Source organism: Mastomys coucha, unplaced genomic scaffold (assembly GCF_008632895.1).
Source record: "Mastomys coucha isolate ucsf_1 unplaced genomic scaffold, UCSF_Mcou_1 pScaffold17, whole genome shotgun sequence".
In the NCBI taxonomy this organism is placed as follows: domain Eukaryota; kingdom Metazoa; phylum Chordata; class Mammalia; order Rodentia; family Muridae; genus Mastomys; species Mastomys coucha.
The window spans coordinates 20,434,047-20,444,965 of record NW_022196899.1 but is presented as its reverse complement, the minus strand read 5'-3'; the positions used below and the strand labels follow the sequence as shown (position 1 = coordinate 20,444,965).

General features: G+C 38.4%; 1 protein-coding gene across 3 annotated transcripts in view; it reads left to right on the top strand.

The window, feature by feature from the left end:
- Ect2 (epithelial cell transforming 2) overlaps positions 1 to 10,618 on the top strand; it is a 51,407-nt gene extending 40,789 nt beyond the window's left edge. For 2 of the 3 annotated variants that reach the window (XM_031376465.1, XM_031376466.1), the window contains 3 exons: positions 5,184 to 5,291; positions 6,906 to 7,049; positions 9,387 to 10,618. In XM_031376465.1, the coding sequence (XP_031232325.1) occupies positions 5,184 to 5,291; positions 6,906 to 7,049; positions 9,387 to 9,476 (342 nt within the window). In that variant the 3' untranslated portion in view covers positions 9,477 to 10,618. Of the gene's footprint in view, positions 1 to 5,183; positions 5,292 to 6,905; positions 7,050 to 9,386 lie in introns of those variants that run through there. The other variant, XR_004120399.1, reaches the window with a different exon arrangement.
- The last annotated feature ends 301 nt before the right edge of the window (positions 10,619 to 10,919 follow it).

Genomic DNA, 10,919 nt, shown 5'->3' with positions numbered 1-10,919 from the left:
AACACTCATTCATAAGTAAACTTGTAATGTAACTGAAGCTCCGTGTCATTTACAGTTGACTACCTATATCTCAGGAGAGGCCAGTGTCTGCTTCTCAGTCTTAAATCCAGCACTTTTGTTTTTGTGTTCATCTTGGGTCCATAGGCATTGGGGGTAATTGAAAAACTGCCTTCCTGCTAAACTGGAAATGTTTTCAGAATTACAGAATTGTTTCAGAAAATATGAGGCTAAGTTTGCTTTAGATTTCATTTACATTTTATTTGAGAAACCCAGAGAGAAAGATTACAGATGAAGGGTATTTTTGAAAGCGCTGTAATTACTCCCGAGAAGTAGCAGGAGCCTGGGACTACTCAGATGTGTTTGCCTGTGTGTTCTCACTCTTCTTCATGCTTAGAGAGCCGGAGTTCTCTGCTTAGAACCACTTAGAGTGCTGCCTCCTGGGGTCTTAGCAAACAGCTTTGTTGTTATTGTGTCCTCTAGTGGAGTACCTGGGCATTTCCCCTTGGTTCATTCTGACAGGAAAGCTGTCTGCAAAGACCTTATGTTTACCTTCTCAACTAGGAAGAATTTATTTCTTTCAGAAAATAACCATGAAATCACTTTTCCCCTTCTTAGTTCTTAGGTAGTTATTATATATCATTAATAGTTATAGCAAAAAAATCTAATAAAATACGAAAAGTTAAAATTAATTAAAAAATTAAAATAGTTATAACAATAGGAAAATGGAGCATGAACTTGCTAATACCATCCTTTTCTTATATCAATTGTTACAGTTTATTATATGTGTGTAAATGTTTTGCCTGCATGCATGTGCATGTACCATGTGTGTGCAGTGCTTGTAGAAGCCGGAAGAGGCCATCTGATCCCCAGAAGTGGAGTTAACACATGGTTGTAAGTTGCATGTGGGTGCTGGGAAACATGGCTAGGTCCTGTGGACCAGTAGTAAATGCTCTTTATTGCAGAGCCAGCCCTCAGACCCTAGAGTCTTCAATTTTAATTTCTTTCATTGTAAAGAACATTTTACAAAAATTGAGCATAGGTAGAATTTAGTTTCATTATATAAACTGATATTATTTTAATTCAAGGAATAAATTTTAGTTATATATTTATGCTATGACTTTCAAAAAACGTTATTTGTACATAAAAGTAAAGACAGATCAAATAAAATAGATATGCTGCAGTAATACAAGTCCGTTTCCCTACCCCAAGGTCTTTCCGTTCATGTGGTTTGTTATGCTTTGTCCTTCCAGAGACGAAAGAATAGGTGTACACTTTCTTTGAAAATGTACATTTACTAGAGTCACCTAGGCAGTTTTCTCTGTAATATCATACATTGGTACTTAGGTTGTTTCTAATTATTTTTCATAAATAGGTGAATCTCCGATGCATTAAGTTTTTGGCCAGCCAGACTATTTTACATAGCCCTGGTTCACATAATTTTCCATTGTTCTCCATTGCAATTTTCAGCTTTCTGGTCTTAAAACACTGCCACAAGTCAAGTGCATAAAAAGTATATTTAAATGTTTGAGCTTCCCAATGAAGGGTAGGAGTTTTGAGTATGTGTGTGTTGAAGACAGGAGTCAGTCCCTGGCATCTTTTTAGGCAATAACATGCTGCACATCATAGTGGTCCTTCTTTTGTAAGGTAGCATTGTAGGTTTTGTTTGCAGAGCTATGAAATTACATTCCCATTGGGAAGCAGCAATGTTTGGTGTATACTTAATTTGTGGTGCTGTATGTAAAGCCAGGCAGGGAGCAGAACCTCACTGTTAACTGTACCTTGAGGTGTGTGGCATTGACTGAGGGTGCCAGTCACTGCTGACCCTGAACTCTCTGGTAAAGTAGTGAAAGAGAAGCACACACGTGTGAGATTAGAGGAGCCCTGGACCCTGAACTCTGGTAAAGCAGTGAAGCACACACGTGTGTCAGTAGTTTTCCTTAATGACGTCTCAGTAACACTTGTTAGGAAATATGTAGGAATCGTCTTTTAAGAAACATGCAAACTATTTTGTAAAGTTTGTATTTGGCTAGGATTATAGTTCAGTGGTAGAGTGTTCATCTTGGCAATCTCCAAGACCTGCTTTCAATATCCAGCACAAAAATAATGAAACATAAATCTGCAAGATTGAGCCCTTGATAAGATATTCCTGAGTGAGAAAGTTAATACACAGGTGTTGATTCATCTTTAGTTAGTTCACGGATTTCTTTTGCCTCTAAAATCCTATGGAAGACTTTTGGAATTTGACAGAATGATCCCTAAGATTATTTCTAAAGAAAATACAGCTGGACAGTGGTGGCGCACACCTTTAATCCCAGCACTTGGGAGGCAGAGGCCGGCGAGAGTTCAAGGCCAGCCTGATCTACAGAGTGAGTACCAGGACAGAGAAACCCTGTCTCAAAAAACCAAAAAAAAAAAAAGAAAAGAAAAGAAAATACAATGATCCCTAGAAAATTTAGTAGTGCTAATATCATTTGAAATAGTAAATTATACTTAGGGTTTGAATGTGGCACTTGTTTATCTGGGAGAGTGGATATGTGTGCCCCTGTGAGGGAAGCCCCTGTGCCCCTGTGAGGGAAGCCAGACGTAGCACGCAGGAGCACATTCTGTTTCTCCACCACAGTGGTTCTGGGGTTGATTGAATTCAGGCATCAGGCTTGCAGACAGACACTATACTCACTGCTTTCATCTTTCTAGCCCTAAAATTGTACTTTAAAAAAAACGTTACAGTGATCAGAATATATTGCACTGTCTTACATATGTTTTAAAGTTTATATATGAACCCTTAGGAAGAGTAAATTTACAAACAAGAGTTTGCACGGATGAATGTTTTGCCTGTGTGTACGTCTGGGCGTTCAGTGCACAAGGAGGCCGAGAGGGCATTGGATCCTGAGGCGCTGTAGCTACAGATGGTTTGAGCTCACAGGTGGGGCTTTGGAATCAGACTCAGGCCTCTGGAAAGCAAGCCTCTTTATGCTGGGCCATTTCCTCAGCTCCAGAAGAAATAAGACTGTCATATTAGTGTAGCCCTTAACTAACGTTATTAGCCCATGGCACTAGGAAAATTCGCTAAGTCTTTAGAATGTGTAAATCCTATTTCTTTCCAAATAAATTATAAATATGAGTTAAGTGTGAAAAAAACAGAGACCATTTCAAAAGCAAATATATGTATTACCTCTTTTAAGCAGGAAGGACATAAGGAAAAGAAGTTCCAGACTTTAACAAAAGAGGTGTCTGTGTGCTAATAAGGAATGTAAAATAAAAATGGACAAAAGCAAGAGAAGAAATATAATACACTTATTATTTATTTTTTGACTTTAACTTTTTAAAGGTACAAATATCTACAAGTACTGTTATCTTTTGGGGATTGATTAGTGTGTAATTTAACAGATGTGTCAGATGGAAAAGGTGGGTCTGAAGGAGGCAGAATGACTTGTTGTCTTTTTAATTTTAAAAGATTCATCATATTTCTAGCTATGTGCATTTGGGCGGTGGAGGGAGTATGTGCATGTTGGGGAGGTGGAACACAGAAGAGCACTGAGTTTGGGCCAGCGTTAGAAGATGGGAGTCTCCCGATGGATAGGTGCTGAGGACTGCATGCCGGCTTCTGCTACAGCAGCATATGAATTAACGCCGGGGCTACATCTCTGGCCCCAAGTGTGATTACCTTAATAAAGAAGCTAAGAAGGCTTTAGCAAAATAAGCTATTTGACTGCAAATGGTAGAGAGCAGAATAGGCATACATATTTGACTTTTGTTTTATTTTAAGTAGCCATTTAAAATAAGTAGCCATTGTAATTGTTTAATACTTTGTGCTTGTCGTGTGGCATTTCAGTCAGTTCTGAGTACTATCAGGGTCTCTCCTTGTCCTTTCTCCTTGGACAATATGTATAAAATTCTGCAGTTACAGACAGGTACTGCTAACTCGTGGCTTCTCGGTGCCTGAAGAATGAGGTCATTGATCTTTTTCAGTCTAGATTTATGGGTTTAAAGTGACAACCCTTCATAGGAATCATGGGTAAAATTCCCTCTGAAAGTTCAAAGTAAGTACTTGGAGAAGGGGCTGTCTGGTCCTCTAGATATGGTGGGTCTGGAAATGGAACCAACAAATGAAGCTGACTAGAGTCTCATATAGTAGCTTTATTCAGAGCATCAGACACTTTATAATAACCCCAAAGGTTAAGAAGAGTCCTGTAAGCTGGGCGGTGGTGGCGCATGCCCAGCCTGGTCTGCAGAGTGAGTTTCAGGACAGGCAGGGCTATACAGAGAAACCCTGTCTCAATAAAAACCAAAAAAAGAGTTCTGTGAATAAATTGTACAATCGTACAGATAAGCTCCAGGAGGCAAAAACCATTTTTTTCCATAGAGACATATAAACCATAGCCAGCTGTACTGAATAACCTGAAGTGAACTCACCCTGACCCAGCACACCTGGGAGGGACACGGAAGCACAGTCCAAGAACAGTTCTGTGTTCTGAAGACACCGAGGTCACGAGACTCTTGACTTGCCTTCTTGGAGTTTTCTCACAAGCTCTCAGAATTCCCCTCCCCCGACTCCATTTTTGGCCGTGTTCTGACAAAGGTTATCGTGTTTGAAGGGTAATTTTGGTCCATGGTTCTTTGCTTACTCTAGCAGGGCTTTGCTCCTTGGGGAGTGTACTCTGTAATCTGTGAACCCTCTCCTTTGGAAAGAGCACTTCACTCATATTTACACAAAACATTTGCACAGTTTCTGGGGTGTCACACACACCTTGATATCTAGCTGCTGTTTCCATAGGGACTCAGGATGTTGGGCCAGAAATTCTAGGCATAAATTTAAAAGAACATTCACTGTTTTAAATAATGTTCAGTTTTAGGGTTGTTAGTAAGATTTTATATGTATGCATTCCCTGTTTGAGTTATGTGGTCTATAGCAAACTGTTCGTTTACGCAATAATTATTTCTCATTATCCCCAAGTTACTGTTTTGCATGGTAGAAATTAAGTACAGTTTTGTCGATAGTGGGATAGGGTGGCACCATGGGTCAGATCCAGGACATATGTGCTTTACCACTGAGCCACACCCCATCCCATGTCACACGCCTGAAGTGGCTTCATCTATAAATGTTACCATGTGTGGGAATGAGCATGAGTGCTTAATAGTTTGATTTTAGAAACAATTGGTTTTTGAACTTTATTTTTCAACAGGAGAATCTGATATATGTGGCTGATCCAGAATCTTTTGAAGTAAATACAAAAGATATGGATAGTACATTGAGTAGAGCATCTAGAGCAATAAAAAAGACTTCAAAAAAGGTGAGTTCTAGTGAAATTCTAGACATATCTCTAAAATGTGCTTTTCACACTAAATTAAAAGAATGCTGCCTTCAACACCAATAATAGAATAGTCTAGAGCTGTTGTAAGGACCTGAGTTCTGTCTCTAGAACCTATGGAGCTAGGCATTAAGACACTCATAATCCTGGGTCTGAGGGGGCAGAGTTAGAAGAATTCCTGGAATTTGATGGTCAGCTGGTGTAACCTACTTGGTAAGTTCCATGGCAGTTTGAGATCCCATCTTTAATAAGAAAAAATTAGAAAGCACCTGATACACATCAGGGAGCCCTGTACCTGCATGTGTACATGTGTGTGTGCATGTAGTCTCTCTCTCTCAGGGAACCCTGTACCTGCATGTGTACATGTGTGTGTGCGTGTAGTCTCTCTCTCTCAGGGAACCCTGTACCTGCATGTGTACATGTGTGTGTGCGTGTAGTCTCTCTCTCTCTCCCCCCGCCCATCCCCTTCTTTCAACATTTTACAACAGAAGTCTACAGTACTTGGTAATGACTCACAGATTACATTTTATAATATTCAGTGATTTCTTTGTCACAGTACTTATAAATAGCTTGCTATTGCATTCTTTTTTTCTAAAGATATTTATTTATTTATTTATTTATTTATTTATTTATTTATTATATAAACACACTGTAGCTATCTTCAGACACACCAGAAGAAGGCATCAGATCTCATTACAGATGGTTGTGAGCCACCATGTGGTTGCTGGAATTTGAACTCAGGACCTCCGGAAGAGCAGTCAGTGGTCTTAACTGCTGAGCCATCTCTGCTATTGCATTCTTGTTGCAATGACTGTTGTTTGAACCACACTTGAGTGAGTTGTTGGTGTTTTAGATATAAGTGCATTTACATTCGTCTTAAATAATGCCAAAAGCAGTTTTCAGCAAAGCATGACTTGAGTTAGGAAACTTAGGCTCTATTCGTGTTATCATCTTACATTAGTAATAGAAAGTAGAAGTGAGCTGGGTGTGCTGGTGCACGCCTTTGATATCAGTACTTGAGAGGCAGAGGCAGGTGGGTCTCTGAGTTCCTCGCCTGCCTGGGCTATGTACGTAGAGAGAATATGTCTCAACAAAACCAAGAAGAGTAAAAGTAGAGTTTCAGAGAGCCACGGGACATTTGCAGCCTTATAGCTGTGTTTTGTTTCCCTTTGAAAGGGGGGCCCTGTCCTCCCTTTATATATGCCCTCACTTAACACATGCGACATAGTAGACAAGCCAGATGAGTCTGATTCAGAGAGCTCCTTCACTTGCAGTGAAGACCCTGGGGTTTGAGTGATTTTGGCTTACATAGCTGCACTGTGACAGAATAAGAGAAAATCCTTAGATGAGGTTTAGCTGAGGATAATAAAGCTTTTTAGCACACAGAAGTCCTGGGTCCGATCCCTGCCCTACAAATAGAAAAATAGAAAACAAGCAACACCACAAGCCCTAAGCTCTTGTGTCCTAGGCTACCTTCTTTCTACCGCATCCTATTTGTGGAAAGTGATAGATTTGACTTTCTTTGTGTCGACAGATTTTTATGGAGCAACCTTAGTTTGTCTAGCTATAACTAATATTAATGCTTTTAAACTTCAGGTTACAAGGGCATTCTCTTTTTCCAAAACACCCAAGAGAGCCCTGCGGATGGCTCTTTCATCATCCCATAGCTCAGAGGGAAGGAGTCCCCCGAGCAGTGGCAAACTTGCTGTGAGCCGTCTGTCCAGCACATCTTCCTTAGCAGTAAGTATTGGTTTGACGTGGTGAAGGACTTTCTTAGATACATGTGCTGTACATAATGCAATGTATAATGTACAGCAAGCTTCTATTTTTTAAAAAAAACTTTTTGAAAGGTTTTTTTTTAATTGAAAGTTTTAGGTTAGCTTACAAAGTAATGGAGTTTGTTTTATTGTCTAAACATTTAACTTTTATTTTACTTATAAAAGCAACTGAAAGATTCCATCTCCCCCCGCCCCCTCTTTTCTGGATAGGATCTATGTAGCCTTGGCTATCGTGGAACTACTGTGTAGACCAGGCTGGCCTCAAACTCTCAGATCTGCCTGTCTACCTTAGCCTCCAAGTGCTCTGAAATTAAAGGTGTGTGTCCCCGTGCCCAGCTAAAAGTCTCCTTTATTGAGTTAGATGCATACCTACTATGTAGTTAACTGAGACATAGTTCTAATTTCCATAAGAAGAGAAGCATGTTTTGGCCTGGCTTATCATTTTATAAATGTTATATTTTTATTAGATGAGTTCCAGTAACATTGGGCTAAGGTTTATTTCTTTTCAATTGGCTTGATGTAGAGGACGTAATCTCTGTAACTAAAGTATAGACATTTCTCTGGACTCTAAAGTCGGGCAAATGCTGAAGTGGTCCTGAACAGTCTGCATTTAGTCTGATTAGGCACCACCCTGCCTCCCCAGCTAGGGTTTTCAGAATCACTAGAGGAAAGTTACTAATTGTTTTTTCTTTTTCAAATTTAAAAAAAAAGTCAATGCTGATATTTGTGAAGAATTAGGAACTATGCCAAACAGTAATGGAAATGAGTCTTATGAAGTTAATGGGAGCGCATTGTATTTGAAACTCGTATTTGTGGAAGAAAAGAAAATACTCTTTCTCCATCGAATCACTTTCTGTGGGTTTGGTCTTTTGAATTCACAACTTTATTGTTGCTTTGAATTGATAGTAAATTAGATTAAATTAGGTTTAGCATATTGCTACAAAAAGATGTTTTTATAAAAATTAAGTTCACAAGAATCAGGTTTTATTAAAAATTTCTCTTAGGAGAATGATCACCTAAAGGAGAGTGGTGTGGTGACACGTAGACTCTTGCATTGTGGCTTTTCTGTAGTAAATCATAACCTTTGCCTGAGGAGGAGTTTCCTGTTGAAGCCCTGTATCACTTGAGTGGCTTTACTCCCCTTGGATGGGAACAGAGCCAGTTAGCTTACAAGCCCTGAGTTTAGATATAGTCAGCCATTTATATGCATTTAAAAAAGTAGATTTTTTTAGTTCATCTTGATTATACCCTTTCCTGGGCTCTAACCTTCTTCGTGTTTTGGGCATAGTTTAAGATTCTAATGATGATTAACCTTGACCATTGAAGGAATACATCTGGTGCTCAGCACTTCAGGAATTATTGTTACTCCGAATGCTGCCGTTGTTAGGTCTTCATGTGGAGTGGAATATACACCCATGAAAATGCACACTTATACATATAGGAGTTCTGCATGTATTACAACACTCCTTGGATATATGACTTAATTTTAGATTATTTCCATGATGTCATTTTATCCTTCCTAATTTTGCTTTAAAATTAAGAAGAGGGGCCCAGAGAACGGGGCTCAGCAGTTAAGAATATTTTCTGCTCTTTCAGAGCACCCAAGTTTGGTTCCCAGGGCCCATATGAGGTAGTCCACAACACACACCCACACCCACACTCACACTTATCTATAAAATAGGAATTAAGAGAGAACCAGTTGGATGACTCAGCAGGTCTAAGGTGCTTGCCTCCAAGCCTGAAGACCCAAGTTTTTTTTTTTTTTTTTTTTATTTTAGATATTTTCTTTATTTACATGCGAATTTCTCCTTTCCCAGTTTCCCCTCCAAAAAACAAAAAAACAAACAAAAACAAACGCCTGTTGCCTCCCCCCTCCCCGTGCCTGCCACCCCGCCCTCTCCCACTTTCTGGCCCTGGCATTCCCCTACACTGAAGACCCAAGTTTTTAACTAAAGAACTTACTGACTCTAACAGACTTAACACTGAGCCATCAGTGCCCCATAGAAGAAAAGACACCAGTGCTGTTACTAAGCCAGTGGCTACTGGTGAAGTTAATTAACATCTGCTGAATCAGTCAGTCATCTAGCTTTTGTTTGAGAATGCTAAACTAGTTTTAATTGTGTTTTATTCTGACTCCATTCCTTTGATCATAACTTTTATATTTAAAGGGTCTGGAACTGCTAGTGTCTTGATTGTCGTGTTAATTAGTAGGTGGTGAGAGGATGGTAGGCATGGCTCTGAACTCTGCCACAAGTTTTGAGAAGAAAAATGTAAATTATATTTGCCTTGTATCTTTCAGGGTATTCCATCTCCCTCCCTTGTCAGCCTCCCTTCTTTCTTTGAACGGAGAAGTCATACATTAAGTCGATCTACAACTCACTTGATATGAAACTTAAGTTCCCTGGGACTTCATACTTCAATAAGATGCTGACTTACATGGTACTTTGAATTATCACTTCGTAAAGTTGTAGAGAAGATTAGTAACACTAACCAACACTGCTTTATTTTCTTGAAATACATTTTTCAAGATAGTCTATGTAAAACAATATTGATTTTGATGTAATTTATCTTTGTTTGAATCTCACATCCCAAGACCAGTGACTTAAGTTATTCCTGATAATCAGTAAACTGTTGGTGGGTGCAAAATACTATTGTGTATTTGTATAGTATCTTGAATGAATTTTTAGAAGTACATATTTGGGTATCTCAATTTGTGCAGACTAAATAGCACTGCGATAATTGTTGAATAAAATCCTGAGGCTTGTTGAGCTGGAATGTCTGATGTACGTAACTGCTCTTTTGCATTTATTTTCTTTTAAAATAAGATATCTAACACATGAATTTTAAAAGATACACCATTATTAACCATATAATTAAGATCATTTGGAATTTTGCAAATTGAGATAAGAAGAGAAAGATTACAAAACATTGTATATGTTGCAGAGATAAGATATTAGTATGTACTTTAAAATTGTTTCAGAGACTTTTATTTTTATTTTATTTTCTTGTTCTAGACACTAGCAAATCTTGATTAGTTTTGACTACTCTGTATTGAATTTATTTCAATGGATAAGACCATGGGAAAACTGTGTTAAGAATTGCTTCTGTCCTCTGTACAGTTGTTCTGAAGTTGTCTTCAGTTTTGCTAATCACCTGTGAAATGCATAGATATAATGTGTGGTCAACTTTTTATTGTAGTCATATCATTACATATAAGATTGGAAATTTATTGTCAAAAATTTTGCGAATCTGCCATTACCTTCTACTGTAATATTTCTTATAGTCAGTAATACAGAATGACTGGGTTCCTTTGGCCAAGTGTACTTTATTTCCTACATGTTCAGGGGATTATTACAAGTCTTCTTGTTACATACTTTTCAATAATCTGCTTTAATAGTTTAACTGACTGGATTTTTTTCTATACCATGTATGTGCCACTTCACAGGTTAGTGAATGACCTTGTTTTGCTATATTTTAAAAGCAGTTAAATTAGCAAGAACTGTGTAAATAAATAGCTTTAAAGTACAAGTACCTTTTATGTGTCCTGTCATAATTTCTTCAGAGAAATTTTCATAGACAAATGTGAATGTTTCCTTGGTCTCTGGTCTGTTTTGTATTGATCTTATTCATGTATATCACAAATGGTTTTGAGTATTTGCATACCGGGCTATGTGTAGCATGGGGGTTTAAGCTCAACTTTACAGAAGGGAATGTAAACTCTGTATTTCATTTAAATTTTGTGTTTATGTCTATGTATACACCTTTTCCCTCAGGAGAAAACACATGGCCTTGTCTTATTGGAGATGGAGGTATTGTCCTGCCACCAAGGACT